This window comes from Leucopleurus acutus (genome assembly GCF_964270905.1).
Source record: "Leucopleurus acutus genome assembly, chromosome: X".
NCBI classification, from domain to species: Eukaryota; Metazoa; Chordata; class Mammalia; order Artiodactyla; family Delphinidae; genus Leucopleurus; species Leucopleurus acutus.
This window is the reverse complement of record NC_139148.1, coordinates 31,394,439-31,407,180: the sequence shown is the minus strand read 5'-3', so window position 1 is coordinate 31,407,180 and position 12,742 is coordinate 31,394,439. Positions and strand designations below refer to the sequence as shown.

General features: G+C 36.1%; 1 protein-coding gene across 1 annotated transcript in view; it reads right to left on the bottom strand.

Annotated features, from left to right (window-relative positions):
- Nucleotides 1–12,742, bottom strand: part of CFAP47 (cilia and flagella associated protein 47) — a gene marked incomplete at both ends in the record, with an annotated part of 506,613 nt that overhangs the window by 364,552 nt on the left and 129,319 nt on the right. Inside the window, 1 exon segment of the mRNA XM_082864365.1 lies at nucleotides 6,539–6,680. Coding sequence (XP_082720491.1) covers nucleotides 6,539–6,680 — 142 coding nt within the window.

Sequence of the window (12,742 nt, the reverse complement as noted above, 5' to 3'; positions counted from 1 at the left end):
TTTGGAGATATCTATTGAGATATCCTCAAGCACATAGATTATTTCCTCAGCCATGTCCCATCTACTAATACTCCTATCAATGACTCTTCATTTCTGTTCCAGTGTTTTTTGATCTATAACACTTCTTCTGGATCTTTCTTAGAATTTTCATCTCTGCTTATATTGCCCAACTGTTCTTGCATGCTGCTTACTTTATCCATTAGAGTCCTAAGCATATTAATCATAGTTTCTTTAAATTCCCAATGTGATCATTCCAACACCTCTGCCATATCAGCATCTGGTTTTCAATGCTAGTTCTGTCTCTTCAAACTGTGTTTTTCACCTTTTAGTATGTCTTGTACTTTTTTCTTGATCCTTAGACATGATGTACTGGGTAAAAGGAACTGCTGAAAACAGACCTTTAGTAATGTGGTAGTAAGTTGTGGGGAGAGGGGAAACATTCTATAATGCTATGATTAGATCTCAGTCTTTAGGTGAGCCTGTGTCTCTAGACTTTAGCACATGAATTTTACATGTGCTTCTCAATCTGTGCCCCACCACCACCAATCTGGGACTAAATGGCTAGAGTGGGCTGAGTTGGGTATTTCTCTTCTCCCACATAGAAGGTTACAGGACGCTGGAGTTGGATATTTCCCTTCCCTGAGATCAGTGAGGTTCTGATAAAACCTTAGCAGGACCTGGTCAAATAGTTTCTCCTGAGGGCAGACCCTGTTAAGCAGAACAGAATGTTCTGGCATATTTCAAAATTATTCCTTTTCCTCACCCCTGCCAGAAACATGAGGGGATCTTTCTCCTATATTCACTGAGAGAATCAAGTCAAGCTCCTGGAGGTAAAATTCACAAAACTATCAGAGCCCCTAATGACTGGGGCTCCATGGAGATTTTCTCTCAGACTTGTCCATGCTGAACCTCCAGCAATTCATCAATTACAATACAGGTTTCCTTCCTCAGGCATTGATTCCTGAAGTAACTTCCATTCCAGCAAGTTGTGATTCTCTGTATTTGCCCATGACTCTTTCCATTTTCAGGAGCATGAATCTGCCCTGTGACCTCACTTCTCTTATAGATCTAAAAAGATTTGTTGATTTTTCAGTTTGTTTAGCTTTTGTACTTGCTGTAAGGATGGAGCAGTAACTTTCAAGCCTCTTACACAGTGAACCAGAAACCAGAATTGAAAATCTATACTTTTTGAAACTTACCTTGGAGACGTTTGTAATCCTTAATGAAAACTCAAGAATCTTACAAGTTTATGGGAGTGTAAGTCCCTGGAAAGAAACCAATTTCTGATGCAAAAACTCATGTATCTTACAAGTGCTTTTATTATACCAGTGGAATTAATAGATGCTTTGGCAGGAAGTTAGGACATGTGGAATAGAAGAAATGTGTAGATAGTGTTCATCATTGTGTCACCCCCAACTCTTGTCATGAGAAATCCTAGGAAAAGACAATATTATGGCACACTACAAGAAATAGCACATCTAAGATGTTCTGCCTATTTGCATACTGGCAACTGGGGATAATCACTGAAATAATAGATTGGTTATATCTTTAAAAACAAAGCACTGTTTTGCCATATTATGACACCATTTAGATATCTCTATTTCATTTATATAAAGCTACATTCTACCCAACATGTTATTAGAGAAACAGTTTCTGGAGAAACTGTTTCTCAAGATTAAAGTCTCACATACTAATATTTTGGTTCCCCCCCCCAAATTAAAACATTCATTGGCATCCAGATTGTCAGGAAATGATGTAATAGTTGATGCTGAAGTCAGCATTGTGAGATTCACTAAGAAACGTAATAGGAAAGAATCAACAGACATTTAAGGAACTCCTCAACATGAGGGAGACAGAAATAAAGGAAAAATGATTCAGCAAAAATTGAGACAGTGTAGTCAACAGAAATTCAAATAATTTATAACATACAGATAAAAAGTGTTGCTTTCGGGCTTCCCTGGTGGCGCAGTGGTTGAGAGTCCGCCTGCCGATGCAGGGGACACGGGTTCGTGTCCCGGTCCGGGAAGATCCCACATGCCGCGGAGCGGCTAGGCCCGTGAGCCATGGCCGCTAAGCCTGAGCGTCCAGAGCCTGTGCTCCGCAACGGGAGAGGCCACAACAGTGAGAGGCCCACATACCACCAAAAAAAAAAAAAAAAAAAAGTGCTGCTTTCATTTAAAAAAAAAAGTCTATAAGTAAATAAATAGAAAAAAGTTCAAAAATCTTGTCAGTTTGAAATCACCAAGATAACTTTTTAAGACATAAAATAGTCAAGTCAGAAAAAGATATCCTGGGAAATAAAATGAAAAGATGAGAAAAAGGATAATAAGGGAGAATATGTAAGATAATTAAAATATATAATATAATCAAAGAGGTACAAAATCTAACCAATATGAGTCAGAGAAAGAAATAAGAAAATAATGGGAAGGAGTTTTTCAAGGAAGCAATTTAGGAAAACTTTATAGAACTGAAGGACATAAGCTTCTAGAGTGAAAAGCTCCACAAGAACTTAGGACAGTGGTAAAGATAAAAGCTTCACACCAAAGTCATCAATGGGAAATAATGGAGTACAGGGATAAAAAAGTTTCTAAAACCTTCTAAAGGGAAAACAGAGGGTAATATATGATGGATGGGAAAGAAGAATGGCATCAGACTTCTAAATGCAACAATGGGAGTTAGAAGATAACGATAGCACCTTCAAATTTTTGAGGGAAAATTATTTTGAATCTAGAATTCCACACTCAACTATCATTCAAGTGTGGAAGGAAAAACAAAGATACTTTCAGACATGGATTTTCTAAAAAGGTAACTCCCTTGCACCCTTTCTTTGGAAGCTCCTGGAAGATGTAATCTATCAGTACAATGAAGTAAACCAAGAAATAGGAAGGTGGGAAATTGAAGAAACGGGATATTCAAGGTAAAAAAGAGTCAAAAGGAATCCCCACAAGTAGAATGAAGGGAAGTCTCCAACTCTGCCACAGGGGAAGAAAGCATCTAGTCCATGTTGGAACAGGAAGTTGATGTGCTCCAGGAGGGCTGCTTGAAGAGAATAAGAAGACATATTATCTGACAGACTAGACTATGTGGAATACTGTCCTGACAAGCATATTATAGAGCTTTATAGCATGGGAGGATTTAGTCAAATACCTAAGGACAATTAAGCAATTATTAACTCCAGAAAAAAAAAAAGTTGAAATAAAGGAAATAAGATAACTATGCATGATACATTACTTGGCTAAACAATGTACAATCCATCATCATAATAATTAAATCTGATAAAAAGTTTAATTGAAATTAAAGGTATAATTATATTAGGAAAATGGATAAGAGGAGTTAGAGTTTCCAGTGAGTCAAGTTGCCTATCATCAAATAAGTGTTTTCATTAGATAATTAATGAGGAAAATCACTGCCTCTAGGGTGCAGGATAAGCCTCAAGGAGGAGACAGATAATGGATTGCAATTCTGGATTAGCACTATTTTAATTCAAAAATGAACGTATGTAATTTGGGAGTAAAGAGATCACAGCAGGCTTGTGAGCTCCTACTTAGGTATCATCATCCTACTGAGGTGATGGCTGAGAGAGTAACGGATTTGATCATACCTCCTTGTAAACATAAAAATGGTATTGACCAGTGGCCTTATTCAAAGAAGAAACTTGACATGCATTATCTGTCCAAATAGCCAATTAAAAATATCTGGGATTTATGGGGCATTGCTCATAGGAGAATGGGTATTTATCACATAGGCATTATCTGTATAACTATGAAGATTAAAAAACAATGCAGAGCTCCAAACAAAAACGGCATCCTTTGAGAACAAGGTTTCTACAAATATCATTCAAAAGTCATCTGTTAATTCAAAACCAAAGGCATCCTACGGTGGGATCAAAGGACAAGTTGGAAGATGCCAAGTTCTACAGGAAGAAATATTACATCTTTGTCTCATTTTACTTGTATCATTTGAGTCATTAGCAAACTTTGGTTTTGATAAGTTATATGATATAATTAAGTCTGCTTTGACATTTCAACTGTTGGTGTAAATACAATAATATTTTTATAAATTAAGTAAGTATAAAAATTATTGAATAAATTTTAAACCATTAAAAATAAGGGAAAACACCAGAATTACATATTTACCAATCCTGTAGATGGGGAAGACAATCTAATCTTTAAAGCAATGTTGGAAATCACAGAGGAAATGATAGATTTCACCATAAAATTATTTAAAAGATCTATTGAAAAATGAATAAAACTAAAGGCAAACAACAAATTTTAGAAAACATTCACAGTAAACACGAAAAAAAATTATTATCAATAAAGAGGTCACTGACATCTATTGGATAAATACAAAACCTCAGTGATAAAGGCAAGGTTCATGAACAGATAATTTATATAACATATATATAATTAACAGCAAAGATACAAAATGTTAATTCTCATGAGAAATCAAAAAAATGAAAATTGAAGTGAAGAACTTTTAATCACAAAGAAAGAGATCCAATTTCTTTCATTCAATGCTGGTTAGAGGTGACACTGGAGGAGGGGTGAAATGACACTGACACACCTCTTTACAAAAGCCCTTTTGCAAATATGTACTGATACATACTTTAGAAGAAATGCAGGCAATTCAGAGACTCTCACCTTCAAAAAAATCTAAATAGGGAAAAAGTACTATACACAAAAATGTTCACTACTACAGTATTTACATTAACAAGAAAATAAAAGAAGGAAACAACCTATGCTTGTGATTATGTTTAAGTAATCTATAAGAGTGTCTTACTGGATGAAATACTCTACAATAGTTGTCAGTGTTAACTTATATAAATAAGAGTCTATAGCATCCAAGTAAAAGTTTCTATTGAGTGATCAGATTTCAACTTAACATAGGCAGTAAGATCCCAAGTATGTTATAAATAAGCTAATAAAAGCAAAATAGAGAATAAGAGTAAGACATCAAAATATTAGTAAGAGTATGCTCTAAATATTCACATTCCAGATGATGTTTTCTGTGTTTCTACACTTTCCAATTTTCCTTAATGATGATACATTAATTTTTTTAAAAATCTGTGAATTTTATTTTCTTTTTCATTAAAATAACTTACCTAATTCAGAAAAATTACACAATAATTATTTTCTTTCCCTAAAAAGATATCTTAAAACAAGGGAGAAATTTTTAACTTCATGGAGCCTCTCCACCAGTAGTGAAAATTCTAATTCTGTATTTTAAATGGGAGTGAAATAAATCTCTATACTATATATGCTACTTTAATGAGGCTTCTCTTACTAGGTGCCAAGTACAATTATTAACTGATCACTATTTTATTATTAAAGACAATTAATGTCAGAACCATAAAAACATAGTATAATATAAACTAGACTTAACTTTTCAAGAAAAATACTTAAGCACATATAATACTATGCAAAGCCAAAGCCAGTCAAAAGTATGGTTTACAGAGGGCATCAGTTTTATACTTGAACTCTTGGAGAAAATGAATAAATATTCAATAAATAATTCAAAATTTTAATATACTTATCCTTCTTTACTTGTACTTAGTTCTTTAGTTTTTTTTTTTTTTTTTTTTTTGCTGTACGTGGGCCTCTCACTGTTGTGGCCTCTCCTGTTGCGGAGCACAGGCTCCGGACACGCAGGCTCAGTGGCCATGGCTCACGGGCCCAGTCACTCCTCAGCATGTGGGATCCTCCCGGACCGGGGCACGAACCCGTGTCCCCTGCATCGGCAGGCGGACTCTCAACCACTGCACCACCAGGGAAGCCCTACTTAGTTCTTTAGTAACCCATCCCTTTGGGGTGAAAAACATTTCCTTAAATAAAATTTTCATCATTTTATAACCAATGTATTTTATTTTAATAATTTCTATTTTGATTTAATCATTTAAATTGCCCACACAATAAACAAAGTACTAACCTGACCTTTGTTTTTTATTATATCTTGTTTTTCAAAAAATATTTATTTATTTGGCTGCACGGGGTCTCAGCTGAGGCATGCGGGATCTAGTTCCCTGACCAGGGATCAAACCTGGGCCCCCTGTATTGGGAGCACAGAGTCTTAAACCACTGGACCACCAGGCAAGTCCCTATATCCTATTTTTTTTTTTTTTTTTTTGCGGCACGCAGGCCTCTCACTGTTGTGGCTTCTCCCACTGCACAGCACAGGCTCCGGACGCGCAGGCTCAGCAGCCATGGCTCACAGACCCAGCCGCTCCGCGGCACGTGGGATCCTCCCAGACTGGGGCAGGAACCCGTGTCCCCTGCATCGGCAGGCAGACTTCCAACCACTGCGCCACCAGGGAAACCCTATCCTATTTTTTTAAGCAAAGGTAAATCATGTGAGATTATATTCAGGCTATTTATTAAAATTCAATCTCACAGACTCACAAACACACAAGAATCGTATCGTAAATTTACTAACATTTCTATTTTTAAAAAATAAATATCATGCTCTAATTTTTTAAACTTCTAGCTCCTTAAGCATAAATATTTGGTTTATGCACATCAATTGAATGTTTCATATTACATACCAGTAGCTTGAACGTAACATGGTCGAAGAAGTGGTGCTGTTTTTGGAATCATAGGAGAGTCTGACAAACAACACTGAGTGTAAAGTTCTGAAGCTGCGAAGAAATTAATTCGAACTTGAATGCTAAAGTCATAAGTTGCCACCTGACAGACAAAAAATACATTATAAATGTGACTATTTTTGCTATAAAAATTGTGATTTTAAAAATTCAAATACAGTTGGCATACATTATGTTAGTTTCAGTTGTGCTACACAGTGATTTGACATTTGCATATATTATGAGATGATCACCATGATAAGTCTAGTAATCAACTGTCCCCATACAAAGTTATTACAACGTTATTGACCATTTTCTCCTTATGCTGTATATTACACCCCTGTGGCTTATTTATTTTATAACTGGAGGTTTGTATCTCTTTATTCCCTTCACCTATTTCAACCAATACTATTTTTTATTGTACATATTTAAAGTTTACCACTTGATGATCTGATTTACATATACATAATGAAATAACACAATCAAGCTAATTAACATATCCATCACCTCACATAGTTACCTTGTTGTGTGTGTGAGAGAGACAGAGTTAGCAAATTTCAAGTATAAAGTACAATATTGTTACCAGAAGTAACATATGACCCAGCAATCTCACTTCTGGATGTTCACTTAAAGGAACTGAAATCAGGATCTCAAAGAGATACCTGCACTCCTATGTTCACTGCAGCATTATTCACAATAGTCAAGATATGGAAACAACCTACATATTCATGAATGGATAAAAAAATAAATGTGGTATACACATACAACGAAATATTTTTCAGTTTTAAAAACAGAAGGAAATCCTGCCATTTGCAACAACGTGGATGGACCTGTGGGACATTATACTAAATGAAATAAACCAGACACAGAAACACAAATAATGTATGGTCTAACTTACATGTAGAATCTAAAACAGTCAAACTCATAGAAGCAGAGAGTAGAACGGTGGTTGCCAGGGACTGGGGGGAAGGGAGATATGGGGAGATGTTGGTCAAAGGGTGAAAAGTTTCAGTTATGCAAGATGAATAAGTTCTGGAGATCTGACGAGATACTATGGATTTAGCAAAACAGCAGTTTAAAAAAAAAGACAGTTTCAAAAAGAAAATTATCATATGACATTGAAAGAACATTTTTTTTTTCAAAATAAGACTTGGCTTATTTTTCATTAGTCCAAAAATAATTCTTAAAAATAAAAAATAAAAATATTAAAAATAATTGCTATTAATTCAAAATGGACCAAAGACCTAAATATAAAACCTAAAACTGGGGCTTCCCTGGTGGCGCAGTGGTTGAGAGTCCGCCTGCCGATGCAGGGGACGCGGGTTCGTGCCCCGGTCTGGGAGGATCCCACATGCCGCGGAGTGGCTGGGCCCGTGAGCCATGGCCGCTGAGCCTGTGCATCCGGAGCCTGTGCTCCGCAGCGGGAGAGGCCACAACAGTGAGAGGCCCGCATACCGCAAAAAAAAAAAAAAAAAAAAAAAAAAAAACCTAAAACTATAAAGCTTGTAGAAGAAAATGTAGGAGAAAAATCTTTCTTAAGTGCAATACAAAAATAATCATCTATAAAAAAAATAAATTGTACTTTATCAAATTTTAAATTTATTTACTTATTTATTTATTTTTGGCAGCATTAGGTCTTCGTTGCTTTGCACGGGCCTTCTCTAGTTGTGGCAAGCGGGGCCTACTCTTCGCGGCGGTGCACGGACTTCTCATTGCAGTGGCTTCTCTTGTGGAGGACGGGGTCTAAGTGCATGGGCTTCAGAACCTGTGGCGTGTGGGCTCAGTAGTTGCGGGTTGCAGGCTCTAAAGCGCAGGCTCAGTAGTTGTGGCACACGGGATTAGTTTATCCACTGGCACATGGGATCTTCCCGGACCAGGGCTCAAACCCGTGTCCCCTGCATTGGCTGGTGGATTCTTAACCACTGCACCACCAGGGAAGCCTCTCTCAAACTTTAAATATCTGTCCTGTTAATGATAATGTTAAAAAATAAAATTACAAGCCAAAAACATATTTCTCACAAAAAATCCATCTTACATCCAAAATATATAAAGAACATACAAAGATTAATAAAAAACAAAGTACCCAATGAAAAACTATGTATTGAAAAGACAATTCAGAAAAGAAAATGTACATATGACATATTACCACATAATTAGGTGTTTAACATCATCAGATATTAGGGAAATGCAATTTGAAATCACAGAAGATAACACTTCATACCTATCAAAATGCTTAAATAAAAATGATATTACCAAGTGCTGATAAAGATGTAAGCACCTAATACATTTATGAATTGCTGATAGGAATGCAAAATTTTATAGTCATTTTGGAAAAGTTTTCTAGTTTCTTAGAAAATTAAATACATACTTAACATAAGGCCCAGAACTCCCAACCCTAGGTGTTTACCAAAGAGCAGTGAAAACTTATTCATACACAAACCTGCATGCAAATGTTTTTAGTGGCCTTATTCATAATCGTGAAAACCTGAAAACAAGCCAAATTCCCTCCAAATAGTGAACGGATAACAAACTTTGGTAAATGTATCCAACAGTTTTCTACGATAAAATGGAATGAACTACTGTTACACAGAATAATACGGATGAATTTCAAATGTAGTATTCTAAGTGACAGAAGCCAGATTGATAAGGCAACCTATTTTATGATTTCATTCATATCATATACAAGTGAAAAGGCAAAATTATACAAACAAAATGAGATCAGTGTTTGCCCTGAACTGAAGGTGGGGGAGAAGGTGACTACATATAAGGACAAGAAAAATTTAGGAGAGGTGATTTTCTATGAAATATCCAGAATAGATAAATCCATAGAGACTGAATGCAGATTGGTGGCTGCCAGTGGCTGGTGGGAAGAGGGCTGGGGAGAAACTGCTTAATGGGTAAAGGGTTTTACTTTGGAGTGATGGAAATGTTTTGAAATGAGATAGATGGGGTGGTTATACCATATTGTGAAGGCACTAAATTGTTTACTTCCAAATGGTTAATTTTATGTTATAGAAATTGACACTCAATAAATTATTTTTTAAAAAATAAATGAAGGACAAATCAATCAGAGGTTTCCAGGAATTCCCCAGATATCTACCATGTGATGATCTCAAGATTCTACAGAAATAAAAAATATGTTTTAAATAAAATGAAGAGCTAAATAATAAAAAGCATATAGTTACAGCTTGCCATGCATATTACCCTACTAGGCAAACTCTTGGGCTTTTTTTTTCAGTATTAGCTGGCTGCTATGGTCTGAAAATATCCCCCCAAAATTCATATGTTGAAATCCTAACCCCCAAAGATGATACAATTAGGAGATGGGGCTTTGGGAAGTGCTTAAGCCATGAGGATGGAGTCCTCATGACTGGGATTAGAGTCTTATAACTATAATTAGTGCCTTGTAAAAGAGACTCCAGAGAGATTCCTGGCCCCTTCCATCCTGTGAGGACACATCAAGAAGTCCGCGACTCAGAAGCGGCCCTAACCCCACCAATTCTGGTGCCATGATCCTAGACATCCAGCATCCAGAACTGTGAGAAATAAATTTCTGTTACTTATAAACCACCCAGCCTGTGGCATATTGTTATAGCAGCCTGAACAGACTAAGACAATGGCCATGTCACTGCCAATTCCATCTCCCATCATAGAATCTTTTGCAAATAATCTGTTCCCATAACAGAATTATAGAAGCATAAAAATACTGTAACATGTTTTATTTTCATGGATGTTTCATTTATCTTGACAAATCAGAGCAAGCAACTCATTCCCATGATAATCTATTTCTGCGGTGATACCAGCACACAGGTGTCAAGGAGTAAATTGAAAAAAGATATAGTTCATGTCCAAATACTACCCTTTTATATCTTTCTCAAAACAAAACAAAACTTTGTTTGATCTTATTTCTCCTGGAATTTCTCATTGTTAGTCATCAACAACCAGTTATATTTTGTCTCATTTCTATTTTTCCTCTTCTGGTTTGTTTTTTTCATTTTTTACTTGTTATATTAATAGAAATCAATACTTTCACACATATTTTAATAGTATTTATATTATTTTTTAGGTTACTATTGTATTCTTTCCTTTTTTTATATATAATATGAACTCATTTTAAACTCAAGTAATGCTATACACTGACACAGAAGACATGTGAGTGGCCCACAAGGAAAGGAGAGGGTTGAGTGACTTAGTGTAAACAAACAAGTCTAGTCAAGGATGCCAAATACAATTGTAATTGTCCACAAGCAGTTTTGATTGTACCCAAACCTGGTGCAACGTAGGAAAGGAAGGGTTACAACTAGAAATAAATCAAGTCCTTTATTGCTGATTTCACATTTTCCTGCTGCATAGGTCAAACAAGAGAGCACCCACTGGCAATTTACATCTACACACACACAAAGACAGATAACTTACAAGTAGCTATAAATATAGTGGAGGACACCTGAAATGCCTCACTGGCACTAATTTAGTGAGCAAAATCTCACAGGGTGTGCTGTCTCTTCAGTGTTTTTTATGTTCTTCTTATTGTCGGATTGAATTACACTTCTATACACTAGGTAAATCTCCCTTTAAACTACCTAGTAAATGTTGAACAATTCAAAATCTTAAGCAATGTGCAGCACTCCAGAAAACTATAAATATAATTTTATAATCAATTTTAGAACACTAGAAGAGCCACAGTCCAAACATTAAGAAATAGATTTCTAAGCTTTTAACTGTTGAAAGTGTTAAATAGTAAACTGCACTGAAAAATTATCAAATTGCATATGCATCCTCCCCAAAAGTCATGTAACATTTAAATTGTATTATGTATTTTTTTCTAATTTTTAGTGACCCTTAAGCTAAATGCTTTTGTGGATAAAGGATGAAATTAAAAACACAGTTCCACTGTATGAAAACATAAAATCACAATATCGACTTATTAAGACAAGATATAACTTGATCTCAGCAAAATTAAAAACCTATAGATTAAATTACTGCTCAAACTCATTTATTTTCCTATTGAAGAATGTGTGTATGTGTGTGTGTGTGTCTGCATACCTCTGTACACATGAAAGATGCAGATGCAGGCACTGGATAAGAGAATGATAGACTTCAATGCTTCAAAATAATCTGTCACAAAAGGATTATTTTCTTTTAATTTTGAGGTTTTGTTTTTATCAAAATTATAAGAGTACATACTTGAGGAAATAAAAATAATCCTACAAAGCTTATTTTGAAAATCAGCATTCCCTTCTCTCCACCAATGTATACTCACACACACACACACACACACACACACACACACACACACACACACACACAAACACACAGAAATCCAGATGCAATCATTTTCAACTCTCCTAGTTATTTCTTTTGGATTTACCTCAACACAGCTAAATAACCTACATAGAGTGTCATAAAACAAGCTTCAATAAATTTAAACGTATTTAAATAATACAAAGAATATTCTCTAATTACAATGTAATTATATTAAAAATAAATAACAGAAGGAAATTTGGTAAATTCACAAATATGTGGAAATTAAGTAACATCCTAAATAACCAATAGGTCAAAGAAGAAATTACATGAGAAACTGCAAACTTTGATGAATGGAAAACACAAAATACCAAAACTTTTTGGATATGGGTAAAGCACTGCTTAGAGGGAAATCTATAGCTGTAAAACCTATACAAAAAATTAAGAGGGCTTCCCTGGTGGCACAGTGGTTGAGAGTCTGCCTGCCGATGCAGGGGACACGCGTTCGTGTCCCGGTCCGGGAGGATCCCACATGCGGCGGAGCGGCTGGGCCCGTGGGCCATGGCCGCTGATCCTGCACGTCCGGAGCCTGTGCTCCGCAACGGGAGAGGCCACAACAGTGACAGGCCCGTGTACCGCCAAAAAAAAAAAAAAAAAATTAAGAAAAATCTCAAATCAATACCTTCTACCTTAAAAAACAAGAAAAAAGAAAAGTAAACTAAACTCAAAGAAAGCAGAAGGAAGTAAATAATAAAAGATAAAGTGAAAATGAACAAAATCAAAAACAGTATAGAGGGCTTCCCTGGTGGCGCAGTGGTTGAGAGTCCGCCTGCCGATGCAGGGGACATGGGTTCGTGCCCCGGTCTGGGAAGATCCCACATGCCGTGGAGCGGCTGGGCCCGTGAGCCATGGCCGCTGAGCCTGCGC